Source organism: Cherax quadricarinatus, chromosome 2 (assembly GCF_038502225.1).
Source record: "Cherax quadricarinatus isolate ZL_2023a chromosome 2, ASM3850222v1, whole genome shotgun sequence".
In the NCBI taxonomy this organism is placed as follows: Eukaryota; Metazoa; Arthropoda; class Malacostraca; order Decapoda; family Parastacidae; genus Cherax; species Cherax quadricarinatus.
The window spans coordinates 54,792,132-54,815,341 of record NC_091293.1 but is presented as its reverse complement, the minus strand read 5'-3'; the positions used below and the strand labels follow the sequence as shown (position 1 = coordinate 54,815,341).

Sequence of the window (23,210 nt, the reverse complement as noted above, 5' to 3'; positions counted from 1 at the left end):
TGGTCAATTAGCAAGAACTCATTTAAAATTAAGTCCTTTATAAAATTTTCTCTTACACGTTTAAAGGTATATTTTTTCCATTAATGTTAATGTAAAAATTTATAATTTTGCACCAAAAGGAACTTAGAAAACTTACCCAACCTTATTATATCAAGAGCAATTTATTTTAGCCTAACCCAACTAAATATATTTTAAATTTGTTTACAGTAATTTAATACTAAACAAACACAGTGAAATATATTTTTTTCATTAGGTTCAGAATGATTTTGGCGAAATTATTGCATACACAAATTTTCACTTGTCCTATATGGATAGATGAGCGTTGCTATTTAAGCCAAGATTGCAAGTTCTGCCTATTCGGCAAGACATATATATATATATATATATATATATATATATATATATATATATATATATATATATATATATATATATATATATATATATATATATATATATATATATATATATATATATATATATATATATATATATATATATATATATATATATATATATATATATATATATATATATATATATATATATATATATATATATATATATATATACCGTGCCGAATAGGCAGAACTTGCGATCTTGGCTTAAACAGCAACGTTCATCTTGCCATATAGGACAAGTGAAAATTTGTGTATGCAATAATTTCGCCAAAATCATTCTGAACCTAACGAAAAAAATATATTTCATTGTGTTTGTTTAGTATTAAATTATTGTAAACAAATCTAAAATATATTTAGTTGGGTTAGGTTAAAATAAATTGCTCTTGTTAAAACAAGGTTAGGTAAGTTTTCTAAGTTTCTTTTGGTGCAAAATTAAAAAAAAATACACTAACATTAATGAAAAAAATATATCTTTAAACGTATAAGAAAAAAATTTAGAAAGGACTAAATTTTAAATGAGTTCTTGCAAATTGACCAGTTTTACCTATTCGGCACGACACACACATACACACACACACACACACACACACACACACACACACACACACACACACACACACATACACACACACACATATATATATATATATATATATATATATATATATATATATATATATATATATATATATATACATATACATATATATATATATATATATATATATATATATATATATATATATATATATATATATATATATATATATATATATATATATATATATGTCGTGCGTAATATGTAAAACTGGTCAATTAGCAAGAACTCATTTAAATTTAAGCCCTTTCTAAAATTTTCTCTTATACATTTAAAGATATATTTTTTTCATTAATGTTGATGTAAAAATTTATAATTTTGCACGAAAAGGAACTTAGAAAACTTACCTAACCTTATTATAACAAGAACAATTTATTTTAGCCTAACCCAACTAAATATATTTTAGATTTGTTTACAATAATTTAATACTAAACAAACACAGTGAAATATATTTTTTTCGTTAGGTTCAGAATGATTTTGGCGAAATTATTGCATACACAAATTTTCACTTGTCCTATATGGCAAGATGAACGTTGCTATTTAAGCCAAGATCGCAAGTTCTGCCTATTCGGCACGACATATATAAATTTAACAAGTCGGCCGTCTCCCACCTAGGCAGGGTCCCAAAAAGGAAGAAAAATCCCCAAAAAGAAAATACTTTCATCATTCAACACTTTCACCTCACTCACACATAATCAATGTTTTTGCAGAGGTGCCCAGAATACAACAGTTTAGAAGCATATGGGTATAAAGATACACAACATATCCCTCCAAACTGCTAATATCCCAAACCCCTCCTTTGAAGTGCAGGCATTGTACTTCCCATTTCCAGGACTCAAGTCCAGCTATATAAAAATATATATATCGTGCCGAATACGTAAACCTGGTCAATTAGGAATAACTCATTTAATTAAAATTAAGTCCTCTCACCAATTTTCTGTTATACGTTTAAATATTTTTTTTTAAATATGTTAATGTAAAAATTAATAATTTTGTACCAAAAAAGCCTTAGAAAACTTACCTAACCTTATTATAGCAAGCGCAATTTAATTTAGCCTAATCCAACTAAATACATTTTATAAAAGTTTACAATAATTTAATAATCAAACACAATGAAATATATATTTTTTTGTTAGATTCAGAATGGTTTTTGCGAAATTATTGCATACACAAATTTTCGCTTGCCCTATACGGCAAGACATGCATAGCTATTTAAGCCAAAATTTTAAGTTTTACTTATTCGGCGCAACATATATATACATATCAATGCACCATGCAGAAACAGGCCGGTATATTCAGAGAAAAACAGCAGCCAGCAGGATTCGAAAAAACTGAGAAACGGGAGTAATTATTTACAAACATATACAGCTCGTGGATATGGACTGAGACAGTTAGACATCCGTTATTAAAACTGAGATAATTGTTTGATAACTGTCTCGTTTAGAGAAGTGACGAGTAGGATAAACTAGCAAGGGATAGTAAGCATGTACTATAGCTTCTATAAGAGAGATATTTATTTTGTATTAATGAACATGGAAAGAAGAGAAGCTACCATAATAAAAGTGGGAAGGGAGAAGACTCCACAACCCCTGCAACATGTAAGAAAATGAAGGTGTTTAGTACTCACGGGGCATCAAGAGGGCCGTACTCCACCTGATAGTGGACGCTCTCTGCAGGAGCAGCGATGACCTCTCCGGTAACCCAGTCTGGCCACACCCAGGTGACTTCCACTGCTCTTTGCTTGAGGGGCACCAAGCTGACGTTGCCCCAGCCCTCGCTGGAGCCCTGGCAGCCTACCCAAGCCCAGCCCGATCCCCAGCACTCCAGCTGCCACGTGTGGTGGGCGCGGGGTGGCATCGATGACGGGAATCTTGGCTCGCCGGGGGAAGGAATCCTCAGCATATGGAGGTGAGGGAACCTTTGTGGGGAGGTGGGGGAGGGAGAATTGTGGTGAATAAACAGAGTGAAAGATCTGGTTGGTCAGGTGTAGATGGAGAGTGGATGGAATGTAGAAGAAAAGTGATGGAATGTAGAAGAAAAGTGATGGAATGAAGCAATGTTGAGAATAAGGACACAAGAAAGGAAAAGGGCAAAGGCAGAGGAATAGGATAAGGGAAACGAGGGAAAAGGGAGGGTGAAAGGGGAGGGAGGGGGTGAGTAGGAAACACTGCTGAGGAATTTTTGACACCGATGGCAGATCGCTCCCAGGAAGATGATGGAGGAGGATAACACCCGCCCTAACGATGGCTCTGTTAAGAGTCTCTGTTTTTCTCTTGGTTAATTAAGCTGAACACTTTGTGATGGAACTAACTTCCTTGAGCACCCGTCCCCACCATGGGCGCTCTTCACTCGCAAGCAACACAAGCGCAACACCGCCACATACTGCGCACAAAACAAAAATTTGTCATTCCGTGTTCAGGATAACATTGTATGAATCACTTGAGGTTTGAAAAATCATATTTTCTCCAAGAAACTGATTATGTGTCAAGAGATCACGCACGTGTGTGTGAGGTTGTATATTTCATGATGGAACACACAGATTGTGTTTCCAGAAGTTTGTCAACAAAACAAGTGGAAACACAAAGCTTCATTTCTTAAATTTAAGGCAACAAAGGTGGCCGTCCTCCATGCGTAAACTAGTCATAAGTATTTTTCATAGAAAACTTCCCCTGATGACCCTCGTAAATCTGACACATTCACGGTTCACTTATATAATGATGCACATTAAGACATTCAGTATCACTTCATAAGTATATAAATTGTGGATTCTCAGTTAAATGAGCTATAAAACTTTCCCTGGATAAACACAGACTATCATTCGTTTTACTCTCCGTATAAAACATTTAACAATTTTTTTTTCATAGATGTTCCTCTACAAAATATCACTCGAGGTATTTTTCAACAAGTTTTATCATTTAATTATATTTATATTTATTTAAATGTATCTTCTGAAATTATAGATATATACACAGAATTAATTACAGTATTTTGAAGCGCCTCATCTCTAAAAGAAACAAACTTGGTATAAGTAAAAAATTCGTCTAATAATGAGTTGAGTCCCGGTATAAACAAGCTTATGGTGACATGTGTTTTGTATATTATTACTGGCGCTGGAGAAACGTGTTTTAGGTTACAGGAATGCAGCCAGGCGCTGCATATTTCACTATGACGATGACTAATGTGACTGTGTGCCAAGCAATACGGTGACTTGCTTCCGGTGTGTGTGTGTGTGTATGTGTGTGTGTGTGTGTGTGTGTGTGTGTGTGTGTGTGTGTGTGTGTGTGTGTGTGTGTGTACTCACCTAATTGTGGTTGCAGGGGTGTCGAATCATAGTTCTTCGACCCGCCTCTTCACTGGTCGCTACTAGGTTCACTCTCTCCATGCTCCACTACATCACTCTCCAGAGTCCAGACTGTTCCATTTTCTGACAACTCTATGACTGAAGAAATACTTCCTAACATTCCTGTGACTCACTTGAATCTTCAACTTCCAATTGTGACCCTTTGTTCCAGTGTCCCATCTCTGAAATAACCTCTCCCTATCCACCTTGCCAATTCCTTTCAGTGCTTCATATGTCGTTATCATGTCTCTCCTAACCCTCCTGTCCTCCGGTGTCGTCAGGCCGATTTCCGTTAACCTTTCTTCGTAGGACATTTCCCTTAGCTCCGGAACTAACCTTGTTGCAAACCTTTGCACTTCCTCTAATTTCTTGACGTGCTTGACCAGGTGTGGGTTCCAAACTGGTGTTGCATACTCCAATATGGGCCTGACATACAGAGTGTACAGAGTCTTGAACGATTCCTTACTAAGGAATCGGAATGCTATTCTCAGATTTGCCAGGCTCCCATATGCTGCAGCAGTTATCTGGTTGATGTGTGCCTCCGGAGACGTGCTCGGTGTTATGGTCACCACAAGATCTTTCTCCTTGAGTGAGGTTTGCAGTCTTTGTCCACCTAGCCTATACTGGGTGTATGTATATGTGTGTGTGTGTGTGTGTGTGTGTGTGTGTGTGTGTGTGTGTGTGTGTGTGTGTGTGTGTGTGTGTGTGTGTGTGTGTGTGTGTGTGTGTGTGTGTGTGTGTGTGTGTGTGTGTGTGTGTGTGTGTGTGTGTGTGTGTGTGTGTGACGGTGTATGCATTAGTGTTTTTATGTAGGCTGTTATGAGGATAACAAAAAGATTAGGTGATGAAAGATTGGATATCAGACTGGAGGGAGAGAGTATGGAGGAGGTGAATGTATTCAGATATTTGGGAGTGGACGTGTCAGCGGATGGATCTATGAAAGATGAGGTGAATCATAGAATTGAAAAGGGTGAGGGTGCACTTAGGAGTCTGTGGAGACAAAGAACTTTGTCCTTGGACGCAAAGAGGGGAATGTATGAGAGTATAGTTTTACCAACGCTCTTATATGGGTATGAAGCATGGGTGATGAATGTCGCAGCGAGGAGGAGGCTGGAGGCAGTGGAGATGTCATGTCTGAGGGCAATGTGTGGTGTGAATATAATGCAGAGAATTCATAGTTTGGAAGTTAGGAGGTGTGGGATTGTCCAGAGGGCTGAGGAAGGGTTGTTGAGGTGGTTGGGACATGTAGAGAAAATGGAACGAAACAGAATGACTTCGAGGATGTATAAATCTGCAGTGGAGGGAAGGCGGGGTAGGGGTCGGCCTAGGAAAGTTTGGAGGGAGGGGGTAAAGGAGGCTTTGTGTGCGAGGGGCTAGGACTTCCAGCAAGCAAGAGTGAGCGTATTTGATAGGAGTGAATGGAGACAAATGGATTTTAATACTTGACGTGCTGTTGGAGTGTGAGCAAAGTAACATTTATGAAGGGATTCAAGGAAACCGGCAGGCCGGACTTGAGTCCTGGATATGGGAAGTACAGTGTCTGCACTCTCAAGGAGGCGAGTTAATGTTGCAGTTTTATAACTGTAGTGTAAAGCACCCCTCTGGCAAGACAGTGATGGAGTGAATGATGATGAAAGTTTTTTTCGGGCCACCCTGCCTTGGTGGGAATCGGCCAATGTGTTAATAAAGAAAAAATAAAATACAATGGACAGCGTGGTAGTGTAAGACCCGATCACCGAACCTCTCACCCAATTCATCATACAATTATTATTATTAGGTATTACTTATTGCAGTTTTTTACTACACTGCCACCTTCACTACTGCAGGATGAATGGTAATGATGTGACAGGAGTTTGACGTCAGGTGACACAATGTTAGGTTAGGTGATGTTATGTGATATTCAACTATTCTACATAAGTATGTGACCATCTAATACGTGGCGTTACCTGGATGTTAAGTGTCTCTTCAGCGCCAACGCAGAAAATGTCAATGTACTCAGATGTTGAGGCCATCATCTTTCCCACGACCTTTGTGTGACCTCTCTCCTTGAAAATTTTGTTTGTTGTTTACATAATGTTCCAGACATCTGACAAGAGAGAGGCGATCTTGACCATTGACCTACATAAATAACTTACTTCGATCACTTCATGTTCAATTCGTATATAATTGACTCTGGCTGGATGCTCTCTCTTTCTCTCTCTCGCTCTCAGACTTTGTTGTATATTTATGGTGTTTTTGTATCTGTCTAGCGTTGGCACACTTGTAGACTGTGAGTACCTTGTACCTTAGAGTGAATAGCTTGCGTCGCTGATGCTGTGGTGGATGTTATGGTTGCCGGCGTCTGTTCTCATCTCCTCTTGTTTAAACAGGTGTTTGTGGTATCTGTATGACTAATGCTCTAATTATTGTCCAACCTACGGACAATAATCTTATATATATATATATATATATATATATATATATATATATATATATATATATATATATATATATATATATATATATATATATATATATATATATATATATATATATATATATATATATATATATGTCGTGCCGAATATGTTTAAAGATATATTTTTTTCATTAATGTTGATGTAAAAAATTAAAATTTTGCACCAAAAGAATCTTAGAAAACTTACCTAACCTTATTATAACAAGCATAATTTATTTTAGCCTAATCCAGCTAAATATATTTTAAATACGTTTACAGTAATTTAATACTAAACAAACACAATGAAATATATTTTTTCGTTAGGTTCAGAATGACTTTGGCGAAATTATTGCATACACAAATTTTCACTTGTCCTATATGGCAACTTAAGCGTTGCTATTTAAGCCAAGATCGCAAGTTCTGCCTATTCGGCACGATATAAATATATATATATATATATATATATATATATATATATATATATATATATATATATATATATATATATATATATATATATATATATATATATATATATATATATATATATGCAAAACAACCACTCTGAAAGAATAGAGAAATTCCAAGCGCTTTCGTGACTACTCACATTATCAAGTTCCTTGATAATGTGAGTAGTCACGAAAGCGCTTGGAATTTCTCTATTCTTTCAGAGTGGTTGTATTGCATATTCTGAAATCACCTGTTTACTGTGATCTCATTGCATATATATATATATATATATATATATATATATATATATATATATATATATATATATATATATATATATATATATATATATATATATATATATATATATATATATATATATATATATATATATATATATATATATATATATATATATATATATGCCGTGCCGAATAGGCAGAACTTGCGATCTTGGCTTAAATAGCAACGCTCATCTTGCCATATAGGACAAGTGAAAATTTGTGTATGCAATAATTTCGCCAAAATCATTCTGAACCTAACGAAAAATATATATTTCATTGTGTTTGTTTAGTATTAAATTATTGTAAACAAATCTAAAATATATTTAGTTGGGTTAGGCTAAAGTAAATTGTTCTTGTTATAATAAGGTTACTTAAGTTTTCTAAGATTCTTTTGGTGCAAAATTAAAAATTTTTACATCAACCTTAATGAAAAAAATATTCTTTAAACGTTTAAGAGAAAATTTTAGAAAGAACTTAATTTTAAATGAGTTCCTGCAAATTGACCAGTTTTACATATTCGGCACGACATATATATATATATATATATATATATATATATATATATATATATATATATATATATATATATATACATTTATATATATATATATATATATATATATATATATATATATATATATATATATATATATATATATATATATATATATATATATATGCACCTCACTCCGGGGACTTCCTCCAAACAGTTCCCATATCGGCAGTGGGAACGCGACTCGACCCTAAGACCCTCCGTATTGCAGTGGCTCTGCGCCTTGCTGCCCCAATTCACACAGAATATATGTGTATTTGCGGCGAAGTGCAAGCAGACCAATACGGTCTACATGGTCTTAACTGTTCCAAAACCAAGGGCTGGCATGCAAGACACAATGAGGTCAACGACATCATTAAGAGAACCCTTGCTACAGCTGGATGCCCTGCCGAGAGGGAGCCACGATCCCTTGCAGCAAACAACACCCACAACCCAGCAAACCGCCCCGACGGGATCACCATCTATCCTTGGAAGAATGGCAAGCTCTTAGCATGGGACTATACCTGTGTGTCCACACTGGCTGACACCTATATCCAGCACAGTGTCGGGTGACAGGGAGGAGCTGCTGACCACAAGGAGGAGTACAAGATCAGCAAGTACAGGGACATAAGCCAACAGAATCAATTTGTCCCACTGGGATCAGAGACCTTGGGATCATGGGGAAAAAATGCCACACGTTTCCTTAAAGAATTGGGTTCCAGACTCATCGACACCACCAGGGACCCAAGGGCAGCCACTTTCATGTTCCAGTGCCTCAGCGTCGCCATCCAGAGGGGAAATGCTTGCTGCATACTTGGCTCACGTCCAGCCTCGGAGGAGCTGGAGGAAATTCATGATCTTTGATACATTGTGCCATTGTATTCATGTATATGTTTTTTTCTGTAAATGTATTTTGTTTATTAATAAATGTTCACATAGAATAAAAAATATATACGGGTGGTAGGAGAAGAAAATATTCAAACAGCTCCGGGGAGAACCTTGAGTTTTCCCTGAGGTACGTTTATTGTCTTCTCTGAGGATGAGGGTCCCCATTCCAGCTATAGAGGTGGTACTTCCCTATATATATATATACATATATATATATATATATACATATATATATATATATACATATATATATATATATATACATATATATATATATATATACATATATATATATATACATATATATATATATATATATATATATATATATATATATATATATATATATATATATATATGTATATATGTCGTGCCGAATAGGCAGAACTTGCCATCTTGGCTTAAATAGCAACGCTCATCTTGCCGTATAGGACAAGTGAAAATTTGTGTATGCAATAACATCGCCAAAATCATTCTGAACCTAAAGAAAAAAATGTATTTCACTGTGTTTGTTTATTATTAAATTATTGTAAACAAATCTAAAATATATTTAGTTGGGTTAGGCTAAAATAAATTGATTTTGTTATAATAAGGTTAGGTAAGTTTTCTAAGATTCTTCTGGTGCAAAATTAAAAATTTATACATTAACATTAATGAAAAAAATATATCTTTAAACGTATAAGAGAAAATTTTAGAAAGGGCTTAATTTTAAATGAGTTCTTGCTAATTGACCAGTTATATATATATATATATATATATATATATATATATATATATATATATATATATATATATATATATATATATATATATATATATATATATATATATTTATATATATATATATATATATATATATATATATATATATATATATATATATATATATATATATATATATATATATATAAATATATATGTATGTAGTAGGTTGGTAGACAGCAACCACCCAGGGAAGTACTACCGTCCTGCCAGATGACTGTGAAACAGAAACCTGTAACTGTTTTGCATGATGGTAGGATTGCTGGTTTCTTTTTCTGTCTCATAAACACGCTAGATAACAGGGATATCTTTTTACTCCTACTTACACTTTGGTCACACTTCACAGACACGCACATGCATATATATATATATATATATATATATATATATATATATATATATATATATATATATATATATATATATATATATATATATATATATATAGATATATATATACATACATCTAGGTTTTTCTCCTTTTTCTAAATAGCTCTTGTTCTTCTTTATTTCTTCTATTGTCCATGGGGAAGTGGAAAAGAATCTTTCCTCCGTAAGCCATGCGTGTCGTATGAGGCGACTAAAATGTCGGGAGCAATGGGCTAGTAACCCCTTCTCCTGTAGACATTTACTAAAAAAGAGAAGAAGAAAAACTTTATAAAACTGGGATGCTTAAATGTGCGTGGATGTAGTGCGGATGACAAGAACCAGATGATTGCTGATGTTATGAATGAAAAGAAGTTGGATGTCCTGGCCCTAAGCGAAACAAAGCTGAATGGGGTAGGGGAGTTTCAGTGGGGGGAAATAAATGGGATTAAATCTGGAGTATCTGAGAGAGTTAGAGCAAAGGAAGGGGTAGCAGTAATGTTGAATGATCAGTTATGGAAGGAGAAAAGAGAATATGAATGTGTAAATTCAAGAATTATGTGGATTAAAGTAAAGGTTGGATGCGAGAAGTGGGTCATAATAAGCGTGTATGCACCTGGAGAAGAGAGGAATGCAGAGGAGAGAGAGAGATTTTGGGAGATGTTAAGTGAATGTATAGGAGCCTTTGAACCAAGTGAGAGAGTAATTGTGGTAGGGGACCTGAATGCTAAAGTAGGAGAAACTTTTAGAGAGGGTGTGGTAGGTAAGTTTGGGGTGCCAGGTGTAAATGATAATGGGAGCCCTTTGATTGAACTTTGTATAGAAAGGGGTTTAGTTATAGGTAATACATATTTTAAGAAAAAGAGGATAAATAAGTATACAAGATATGATGTAGGGCGAAATGACAGTAGTTTGTTGGATTATGTATTGGTAGATAAAAGACTGTTGAGTAGACTTCAGGATGTAAATGTTTATAGAGGGGCCACAGATATATCAGATCACTTTCTAGTTGTAGCTACACTGAGAATAAAATGTAGATGGGATACAAGGAGAATAGAAGCATCAGGGAAGAGAGAGGTGAAGGTTTATAAACTAAAAGAGGAGGCAGTTAGGGTAAGATATAAACAGCTATTGGAGGATAGATGGGCTAATGAGAGCATAGGCAATGGGGTCGAAGAGGTATGGGGTAGGTTTAAAAATGTAGTGTTAGAGTGTTCAGCAGAAGTTTGTGGTTACAGGAAAGTGGGTGCAGGAGGGAAGAGGAGCGGTTGGTGGAATGATGATGTGAAGAGAGTAGTAAGGGAGAAAAAGTTAGCATATGAGAAGTTTTTACAAAGTAGAAGTGATGCAAGGAGGGAAGAGTATATAGAGAAAAAGAGAGAGGTTAAGAGAGTGGTGAAGCAATGTAAAAAGAGAGCAAATGAGAGAGTGGGTGAGATGTTATCAACAAATTTTTTTGAAAATAAGAAAAAGTTTTGGAGTGAGATTAACAAGTTAAGAAAGCCTAGAGAACAAATGGATTTGTCAGTTAAAAATAGGAGAGGAGAGTTATTAAATGGAGAGTTAGAGGTATTGGGAAGATGGAGGGAATATTTTGAAGAATTGTTAAATGTTGATGAAGATAGGGAAGCTGTGATTTCGTGTATAGGGCAAGGAGGAATAACATCTTGTAGGAGTGAGGAAGAGCCAGTTGTGAGTGTGGGGGAAGTTCGTGAGGCAGTAGGCAAAATGAAAGGGGGTAAGGCAGCCGGGATTGATGGGATAAAGATAGAAATGTTAAAAGCAGGTGGGGATATAGTTTTGGAGTGGTTGGTGCAATTATTTAATAAATGTATGGAAGAGGGTAAGGTACCTAGGGATTGGCAGAGAGCATGCATAGTTCCTTTGTATAAAGGCAAAGGGGATAAAAGAGAGTGCAAAAATTATAGGGGGATAAGTCTGTTGAGTGTACCTGGTAAAGTGTATGGTAGAGTTATAATTGAAAGAATTAAGAGTAAGACGGAGAATAGGATAGCAGATGAACAAGGAGGCTTTAGGAAAGGTAGGGGGTGTGTGGACCAGGTGTTTACAGTGAAACATATAAGTGAACAGTATTTAGATAAGGCTAAAGAGGTCTTTGTGGCATTTATGGATTTGGAAAAGGCGTATGACAGGGTGGATAGGGGGGCAATGTGGCAGATGTTGCAAGTGTATGGTGTAGGAGGTAGGTTACTGAAAGCAGTGAAGAGTTTTTACGAGGATAGTGAGGCTCAAGTTAGAGTATGTAGGAAAGAGGGAAATTTTTTCCCAGTAAAAGTAGGCCTTAGACAAGGATGTGTGATGTCATCGTGGTTGTTTAATATATTTATAGATGTGGTTGTAAGAGAAGTAAATGCAAGGGTCTTGGCAAGAGGCGTGGAGTTAAAAGATAAAGAATCACACAAAAAGTGGGAGTTGTCACAGCTGCTCTTTGCTGATGACACTGTGCTCTTGGGAGATTCTGAAGAGAAGTTGCAGAGATTGGTGGATGAATTTGGTAGGGTGTGCAAAAAAAGAAAATTGAAGGTGAATACAGGAAAGAGTAAGGTTATGAGGATAACAAAAAGATTAGGTGATGAAAGATTGAATATCAGATTGGAGGGAGAGAGTATGGAGTAGGTGAATGTATTCAGATATTTGGGAGTGGACGTGTCAGCGGATGGGTCTATGAAAGATGAGGTGAATCATAGAATTGATGAGGGGAAAAGAGTGAGTGGTGCACTTAGGAGTCTGTGGAGACAAAGAACTTTGTCCTTGGAGGCAAAGAGGGGAATGTATGAGAGTATAGTTTTACCAACGCTCTTATATGGGTGTGAATCATGGGTGATGAATGTTGCAGCGAGGAGAAGGCTGGAGGCAGTGGAGATGTCATGTCTGAGGGCAATGTGTGGTGTGAATATAATGCAGAGAATTCGTAGTTTGGAAGTTAGGAGGAGGTGCGGGATTACCAAAACTGTTGTCCAGAGGGCTGAGGAAGGGTTGTTGAGGTGGTTCGGACATGTAGAGAGAATGGAGCAAAACAGAATGACTTCAAGAGTGTATCAGTCTGTAGTGGAAGAAAGGCGGGGTAGGGGTCGGCCTAGGAAAGGTTGGAGAGAGGGGGTAAAGGAGGTTTTGTGTGCGAGGGGCTTGGACTTCCAGCAGGCATGCGTGAGCGTGTTTGATAGGAGTGAATGGATACAAATGGTTTTTAATACTTGACGTGCTGTTGGAGTGTGAGCAAAGTAACATTTATGAAGGGGTTCAGGGAAACCGGCAGGCCGGACTTGAGTCCTGGAGATGGGAAGTACAGTGCCTGCACTCTGAAGGAGGGGTGTTAATGTTGCAGTTTAAAAACTGTAGTGTAAAGCACCCTTCTGGCAAGACAGTGATGGAGTGAATGATGGTGAAAGTTTTTCTTTTACGGGCCACCCTGCCTTGGTGGGAATCGGCCAGTGTGATAATAAAAAATACATATATATATATATATATATATATATATATATATATATATATATATATATATATATATATATATATATATATATATATATATATATATATATATATATATATATATAAGCACAATAATAACTTTATAAAAATGGGATGTTTGAATGTGAGTGTACGGAATGCAGATGATAAGAAAAAGATGAATGTCAGTGTAATGAATGAAAATAAGTTGGATGTCGTGGCTCTAAGCGAAACAGCGCTAAAGAACCTTTTAAACAAGGGTCTTCATGCCACTGATAATCCCTTATATGTCAGTTGTTCTAAATAGGCTGAAATATTGCTGTATGCTAACAGATTCTTTAAAGGCAGGCAAAATTGTATATCTAGAGAATGTAGAGAGGACCTTCATTGCACGTATCATTTCAATAAACCACCTTAATTACTGGGAAACATTCGAAGTCCCTTGACCTGCACTTCTTGGAAAGCAGCCTAGGAAGATACGTTATAATTTACATCTGGAAAGTCCGTAAGGGACTGGCCGAAAATCTTCACTTATAAATCACTACCTACGAGAGGAAAAAACTCAGCAGATGGTACAATATAACCCCAGTGAAAATCAGGAATGCAATGAATAGACTGAGAGAATATACTGTAAAAGGCCCAAGAGCCTCTGTTTTTCATAAAGAGGATTACCAATAGGTTCCTAAAGTCAGTTCCCGAAGATGGACTACGTGCTGCCAGTAATAACAGCCTGGTTGATCAGGCTCTGATCCACCCGGAGGCCTGATCATGGACCGGGCTACGGGGGCGTTAACTCCCGAAACACTCTCCGGGTAGATCCCAGGTAGGTTGATGAAGGACTCATTGCTGATGATCTTAAATGGGAATCTAACGTTCGCCAGCCGCACATTTGCTGCAGAATTTATTTGGGTGATGTGCGCCTCCTGCAGTACCCTCGGGATTATACTCACCCGTAGATTATTCTCACTGAGTAATGTCTGCGGCTTCGTTTTCTCCATTCTCTACATATTCTCCATTTCCAATATTCGTTTTCTGCCTCCACTTTTCGAGCTCTCGCATTTGTTATGGTTGAATTTGGATTTCCGTTTATTAGATCAACAACGCAGTTTGCCACAGTCTTGAATGGTTGTTTTATTTCTGCCTCTTTCTCTTGTTTTCTGTTACCTATGCTTGCACTCCTCGTTTCCTGTTACTCACGCCTGCTCATCTTGTTCCTGGTATCTCTTCCTGTTCCTCTTGCTTTTATTTATCTGTGCCTGCACACCTTGTTCCCTGTTATTCTTGCCTGCACCTCCTGCTCCCTGTTATCCTTGACTGCACCTCCTGCTCCCTGTTATTCTTGCCTGCACCTCCTGCTCCCTGTTATCCTTGACTGCACCTCCTGCTCCCTGTTATTTTTGCCTGCACCTCCTGCTCACTGTTATTCTTGCCTGCACCTCCTGCTCCCTGTTATTCTTGCCTGCACCTCCTGCTCCCTGTTATTCTTGCCTGCACTTCCTGCTCCCTGTTATTCTTGCCTGCACCTCCTGCTCCCTGTTATTCTTGCTGCACCTCCTGCTCCCTGTTATTCTTGCCTGCACCTCCTGCTCCCTGTTATTCTTGCCTGCACCTCCTGCTCCCTGTTATTCTTGCCTGCACCTCCAGCTCCCTGTTATCCTTGACTGCACCTCCTGCTCCCTGTTATCCTTGACTGCACCTCCTGCTCCCTGTTATTCTTGCCTGCACCTCCTGCTCCCTGTTATTCTTGCCTGCACCTCCTGCTCCCTGTTATTCTTGCCTGCACCTCCAGCTCCCTGTTATCCTTGACTGCACCTCCTGCTCCCTGTTATCCTTGACTGCACCTCCTGCTCCCTGTTATCCTTGCCTGCACCTCCAGCTCCCTGTTATTCTTGCCTGCACCTCCTGCTCCCTGTTATTCTTGCCTGCACCTCCTGCTCCCTGTTATTCTTGCCTGCACCTCCTGCTCCCTGTTATCCTTGACTGCACCTCCTGCTCACTGTTATTCTTCCCTACACCTCCTGCTCCCTGTTATTCTTGCCTGCACCTCCTGCTCACTGTTATTCTTCCCTGCACCTCCTGCTCCCTGCTATTCTTGCCTGCACCTCCTGCTCCCTGTTATTCTTGCCTGCACCTCCTGCTCCCTGTTATTCTTGCCTGCACCTCCTGCTCCCTGTTATCCTTGACTGCACCTCCTGCTCACTGTTATTCTTCCCTACACCTCCTGCTCCCTGTTATTCTTGCCTGCACCTCCTGCTCACTGTTATTCTTCCCTGCACCTCCTGCTCCCTGCTATTCTTGCCTGCACCTCCTGCTCCCTGTTATTCTTGACTGCACCTCCTGCTCCCTGTTATTCTTGCCTGCACCTCCTGCTCCCTGTTTTTCCTGCCTGATCCTCTTTCAGTTGTCCTTGCCGTAATTTCCTGTTCCTTGTTATTCATGTGTGCACTTCTCGTTCCTTGTTATTGTTACCTGCCTCTCTTCCTTCCTGTTATCCACGCCTGTACCCCTTGTTTCCTGTTATCCACGCCTGTACCCCTTGTTTCCTGTTATCCACGCCTGTACCCCTTGTTTCCTGTTATCCACGCCTGTACTCCTTGTTTCCTGTTATCCACGCCTGTACCCCTTGTTTCCTGTTATCCACGCCTGTACCCCTTGTTTCCTGTTATCCACGCCTGTACTCCTTGTTTCCTATTATCCACGCCTATATTCCTTGTTTCCTGTTATCCACGCCTGTACCCCTTGTTTCCTGTTATCCACGCCTGTACTCCTTGTTTCCTGTTATACATGCCTGTACCCCTTCTTTCCTGTTATCCATTCTTGTACCCCTTCTTTCCAGTTATCCACGCCTGTACTCCTGGATTCCTGTTATACATGCCTGTACCCCTTGTTTCCTATTATCCATTCTTGTACCCCTTCTTTCCTGTTATCCACGCCTGTACTCCTGGTTTTCTGTTATACATGCCTGTACCCCTTGTTCCCTGTTATCCACGCCTGTACCCCCCTTGTTTCCTGTTATCCACGCATGTACTCCTTGTTTCCTGTTATCCATTCTTGTACCCCTTCTTTCCTGTTATCCACGCCTATACCCTTGTTTCGTGATATCCATGCTTGTACCCCTTGTTTCCTGTTATCCATGCAGATACCCCTTTTTTCCTGTTATCCATGCCTGTACCCCTTGTTTCCTGTTATCCATGCCTATACCCCTTGCTTCCTGTTATCCACGCCTGTACCCATGTTTCCTGTTATGCATGAATATACCCCTTGTTTCCTGTTATCCATGCCTATACCACTTGTTTCCTGTTATCCATGCCTATACCCCCTGCTTCCTGTTATCCACGCCTGTACCCCATGTTTCCTGTTATGCATGAATATACCCCTTGTTTCCTGTTATCCATGCCTATACCCCTTACTTCCTGTTATCCACTCCTGTACCCCATGTTTCCTGTTATGCATGAATATACCCCTTGTTTCCTGTTAACCATGTCAATACCCCTTGTTTCCTGTTATCCATGCCTATACCCCCTGCTTCCTGTTATCCACGCCTGTACCCCATGTTTCCTGTTATGCATGAATATACCCCTTGTTTCCTGTTAACCATGCCTATACCCCTTGCTTCCTGTTATCCACGCCTGTACCCCATGTTTCCTGTTATGCATGAATATACCCCTTGTTTCCTGTTATCCATGCCTATACCCCTTGCTTCCTGTTATCCACGAGTGTACCCCATGTTTCCTGTTATGCATGAATATACCCCTTGTTTCCTGTTATCCATGCCTATACCCCTTGCTTCCTGTTATCCATGCCTGTTCACCTTGTTTCCTGTTAACCATGCCTGTACACGCTGTTTCCTGTTATCCACGCCTGTACCCCTTTGTTTCCTGTTATCCACGCCTGTACCCCCTTGTTTCCTGTTATCCATGCCTGTACACCTTGTTTCCTGCTTTCCATTCTTGTACACGTTGTTTCCTGTTATCCACGCCTGTACCCTTGTTTCTTGTTATCCACGCCTGTACACCTTGTTTCCTGTTATCCATGACTGTACCCTTTATTTCCCGTTATAACTGCCGGTAGCCTTTGTTTCCTGCTATCCACGCCTGTATCCCTTGTTTCTTGTTATCCACGCCTGTATCCCTTGTTTCTTGTTATCCATGCCTGTACCCCTTGTTTCCTGTTATTCCTGCCTGCACCTCCTGTTTCCCGTTATCTCTGCCAGTTCCTCCTCTTTCCTGTTAGTCCCACCCGTTCCTCCTGTTTCCGTTATCTCTGCCAGCTCCTCCTATTTCCAGTTACTTCTGCCTGCTCCTCTATTTCCTGTAATCCCTGCCTGCTCCTCTTGTTGCCAGTTATCCCTGCCTGTTTCTCCTGTTTCCTGTTATCAATACCCGATTCTCTTATTTTCGCACTTTTATTTCATGTTGTGAAGTGATGTACATGTCTTCCTGCAGACCAGTAATAAGTATCAGTCTATGCTCCAGGTTTTGTTGTTGCATCAACGTACGTCACTGTGTCACAGAATTACAAGTACTTTTGCGAGAGAGAATATCTCATTTTTAAATCAGTGCATTTTGTCTTGTTAATGCAACACATTCTCTCGAGGTGCTCCACTCTTCAGGTGCTCCATTCATTAGGTGCTCCACTCTTGAGATGCTCCATCTCTCTCCTGATTATCTTGATCATTACCTTGGATCGTATACCTGTTATCTATTCCAGCCTGAAGCACAATGCTTCCGGTGTTTCTTCTAACATGGATATGGAAATACATTCGGGGAATATTCAGTGTTTTATCAATTGCAGTTCTTTTATTCATTTGTGTGTGTGTGTGTGTGTGTGTGTGTGTGTGTGTGTGTGTGTGTGTGTGTGTGTGTGTGTGTGTGTGTGTGTGTGTGTGTGTGTGTGTGTGTGTGTGTGCGTGTGTGTGTGTGTGTGTACTCACCTAATTGTGGTTGCAGGGGTCGAGACTCAGCTCCTGGCCCCGCCTCTTCACTGATCGCTACTAGGTCCTCTCCCTCTCTGCTTCCTGAGCTTTTGTCATACCTCTTCTTAAAACTATGTATGGTTCCTGCCTCCACTACTTCACTTGCTAGGCTATTCCACTTCCTGTGTGTGTACTCACCTATTTGTACTCACCTATTTGTGGTTGCAGGGGTCGAGTCCTAGCTCCTGGCCCCGCCTCTTCACCGGTTGCTACTAGGCCCTCTCTCTCCCCGCTCCATGAGCTTTATCAAACCTCGTCTTAAAACTGTGTATGGTTCCTGCCTCCACTACGTCATTTTCTAGGCTATTCCACTGCCTTACAACTCTATGACTGAAGAAATACTTCCTACTATCTCTCTGACTCATTTGTGTCTTCAACTTCCAATTGTGGCCTCTTGTTTCTGTGTCCCCTCCCTGGAACATCCTGTCCTTGTCCACCTTGTCTATTCCACGCAGTATTTTATATGTCGTTATCATGTCTCCCCTGACCCTCCTGTCCTCCAGTGTCGTCAGGCCGATTTCCCTTAATCTTTCTTCATAGGACATTCCCCTTAGCTCTGGAACTAACCTTGTTGCAAACCTTTGTACTTTCTCTAGTTTCTTGACGTGCTTTATCAAGTGCGGGTTCCAAACAGGTGCTGCATACTCCAGTATGGGCCTGACATACACGGTGTACAGTGTCTTGAATGATTCCTTACTAAGGTGTCGGAATGCTGTTCTCAGGTTTGCCAGGCGCCCATATGCTGCAGCAGTTATCTGATTGATGTGTGCTTCCGGAGACATGCTCGGTGTTATACTCACCCCAAGATCTTTCTCCTTGAGTGAGGTTTGCAGTCTTTGTCCACCTAGCCTATACTCTGTCTGCGGTCTTCTGTGCCCTTCCCCTATCTTCATGACTTTGCATTTGGCAGGATTAAATTCGAGAAGCCATTTGCTGGACCAGGTGTCCAGTCTGTCCAGGTCTCTTTGAAGTCCTGCCTGGTCCTCATCAGATTTAATTCTCCTCATTAACTTCACATCATCTGCAAACAGGGACACTTCTGAGTCTAACCCTTCCGTCATGTCGTTCACATATACCAAAAATAGCACTGGTCCTAAGACCGACCCCTGTGGGACCCCGCTCGTCACAGGTGCCCACTGTGATACATCATTACGTACCATGACTCGTTGTTGCCTCCCTGTCAGGTATTGTGTGTGTGTGTATGTGTGTGTGTGTGTGTGTGTGTGTGTGTGTGTGTGTGTGTGTGTGTGTGTGTGTGTGTGTGTGTGTGTGTGTGTGTGTGTGTGTGTGTGTGTGTGTGTGGCTCCTGGCCCTGCCTCTTCGCTAGTCGCTACTAGATCCACTCTCTCCCTACTCGAGAAGCCTTAAAGTTATGTATGGATCCTACCGCCACAACTTCACTCTCCAGATTGTTTTACTTTCTGATAACTCTAAGGCTGAAGAAATATTTCCTAATATCCCTATGACTTATCTAAGAAGTTGACTTTCAGTTGTGTCCCCCTTTGTTCCTGTGTCCCATTTCTGAAACATTTAGGCCCTCTTAACCTTATCAACTCCTCTCAAAATTTTATACATCGTAATCATGTCCCACCTATTCCCCTAGTCCTCAAGTGTCATCTGGTTGAGTTCCTTTAACCTCTCCATAGGATATAACCCATAGTTCCGGGACTTTCTCCAGTTTCTTGATGTGTTTGACCAGGTGTGAGTTTCCTACTTTTGCTGCATACTCCAATATGGGCCTGACGTACACGGTGTATAGTGTAGTGAGTGATTCCTTACTTTCATGCCGACACGCTGTTCTTAGGTTTGCCAGGCGCCCATATGCTGCAGTGGTTATTTTGTTGATGTGCGCCTCAGGAGATATGCTTGGGATGATGATCACCAAAAGATCCTTTTCCTTGAGCGAGTTTTGCAGTCTTTGACCCCCCTAGGCTGGACTCTGTCTGTGGTCTTCTTTGTCCTATTCCAAGCTTCATGACTTTGCACTTGGTGGGTTTAAATTCCAGGAGCCATTTGTCGAACCAGGTTTGCAGCCTATCCAGATATCCTTGCAGTCTTACATGATCCTCGTCCTCTTGTATTCTATTCTTTAGTTTCGCATCGTCTACGAACAGGGATACTGAATCTATCCCTTCTGTCATGTCTTTCACATATATAAGAAGCAACACCGGACCTAAGACTGACCCTTGTGGAACACCACTGACAGATGTGGCCACTCTACACCTCGTCACGTACCAGCACAAGTTGTTCCCTTTCTGTCAGGTATTTCGTGATCCATTGCAGTACTTTCCCTGCTATTCCTGCTCCTCTAGCTTTTCAAACAGAGTCTTGTGTGGTACTGTGTCGAAAGCCTTCATACACTCCAAGAAAATGAAGTCTACCCATCCCTCTCTCTCTCTCTCTCTCTCTCCTGTCTCATTTCTCTTACCTTGTCATAGAACTCCAGTTGGTTTCCAATGCAAGGTTTCCTTTTCTTGAAGCCATGCTGGTTGTCATGTATGAACCCGTTCCTTTCTAGGTGCTCCTCCTGATAATCTTATCCATGACTTTACATACTGTAGTAGTGTGCATATTAATTGGGACAGCGATGAAATAAGACATTTATTTGGAAAATTAATGTTTATTTGAAAAATTCCCGACAATGATATGAGAGATAAATAATTGATTTATTCGACCAATGTCGAACACATTATTACAAGTTCTTCGTCGTGGTCCCAGGTCCTAATAATAGCAGCAAGTAGGTTCTCCACATTTGAAGAGTACTGTTTAGCGATCCTGCAATTGGTTATTGCCCATAGATTCTCAGTTGGGTTGAGGTCAGGAGAATTTCCAGGCCAATTTAGAACGCTAGTCTACTCTCTTCAAAGAATGTCAGCATTTTTCTGGAAGTGCGGCAAGCAGCAAAATCCTGCTGGAAAATGCTTTTTTTTCGATCAGGAAAGTCTTTATCCACAAAGAGAAGCAAATGAGTTGCCAGGATTGCTTTGTATTTGTTCATCGTTCCCTCCACAATAACAAGCCGTCCAGGGTCTTTAGCACTAAAACTACATCTTATTAGGTGGGTGTTTTGGAGCTTGTTGAATGTGTCCATTCCCAAAAGGTTCACCTTGGCTCTGTCTCACTACCACTGATCTATTCCCAAATACTTCAAAATGCACCTCGTCGGAAAATATAACTTTTCTCCATTCATCTGTCGTCCATCCCACAGCAGCCGTTTTTCTTCGTAGCAGCAGTCAATAATTGTTTCTCTGCTGGTTTCCTGGCAGTTCTGTCATTTTTAACGAGCCTTTGTTGAATAGTTGAAGAAGCAACAGTTACGCCAGCTGAAGCCAAATCTCTTCGTAGATCTTTGCTGGTTTCTTTGGATCCTTCACACCATCTCTTATGATAACCTTGTCATTGTGAGGTGTTGTCTTCCATTTTCTTCCACATCTTCCTCGATGCAGTGCTCCACAATCACCAGTGTCATCAGCTCTCTTCAGTATCCGATCAACAGTTGACTTTGCTAGTCTCAAATTATCGGTCATCTATCTGATACTCAAATCAGCATGTTTTCTAGGAGATACAATATTTGCACGCTTCTTAAGTGTAACATCCATCATGAACTTCACCAGTAATCATGGAATGAAGGGAAGAATGTAGCGAAATCACATTCACTGATGGAGAGTACTTGCAGGAATAGCCTTACAGAACAACAGCTGTTGTAGCACTGACGAGAGTCACAGGGTAGCACCACAACTGGATGGTTGGCAGAAGTTGATACCAAACTCTTCTGAAAAGAATCGAAACTATATTAATTAAGCTGGAAACTAAGATATATTATGAGATAATCACAAAATTTACTCCTGTCCCAATTAATTTACACAGTACTGTATACACATCAGCGACACTGGTATGTAGTTTTATGCTGCCTGTCTGTCTTAACGACTGGGACTACATTTGCTATCTTCCGCACCTCAGGCAGTTGCCCTGTTTCGATAGATATATTGAAGATTGTTGTTAGCAGTGCACACAGTGCATCTGCTCCTTCTCTCAGGACCCAAGGAGAGATGTTATCTGGGCCCACCGCCTTCGAGGTATCTAGTTCCCCTTGCAGTTTCTTCACTTCATCCTCGGTTGCATGCAGTCATTCAGCACTTGCTGGTGCACCATACTGCCTCAGTTTGCTGGAAACCTTTCTGTCTCCACTGTGAATACCTCTCTAAATCGTTAGCTAAGCTCCTCATATAATTCTTGGTCGTTCCCTGTGGGCTCCTCTTCTTCCTTCCTCAACCTGATAACCTGGTCCATGAGTGTTGTTTTCCTCCTCCTGGTGTGACTGTTTAAGAACTTTGAGTTAGATTTGGCTTTTGATGTTGTGTCATTCTCGTATTACCTCTGGGCCTCCCTTCTTATCCATCGCATATTCGTTTCTAGCTCTTTGTCTCAACTCCTTGTTTTCCTGAGTTTTTTTGCATTCTCTACTTTATCCATGCTCTAATAGACTTGTCTTTGGCTTCTTCACACCTCTGCCTTCTCTGCCTTCCTACACTTTGTGGTCACGTGTTCCATCATTTCACTTTTTGTCTTTCCTTTTAGTTATCTTTCCTACTGTATCACACACAGGAATTGCTTAATAACTTTGTAATCCCCTCTTTTGAAGTTTGGTTTCTCCCATCCTTCTTGTGCTGCTTCATCCTCCACTGCTAACTTTACGATGTATTCGA

General features: G+C 39.8%; 1 protein-coding gene across 1 annotated transcript in view; it reads right to left on the bottom strand.

Annotated features, from left to right (window-relative positions):
* LOC128685523 (uncharacterized) overlaps window positions 1-3,940 on the bottom strand; it is a 646,662-nt gene extending 642,722 nt beyond the window's left edge. The window contains exon 1 of the mRNA XM_070088321.1: window positions 2,627-3,940. Within this exon, the coding sequence (XP_069944422.1) occupies window positions 2,627-2,901 (275 nt within the window). The 5' untranslated portion in view covers window positions 2,902-3,940. The remainder of the gene's footprint in view (window positions 1-2,626) is intronic.
* Between the last annotated feature and the right edge of the window lie 19,270 nt (window positions 3,941-23,210).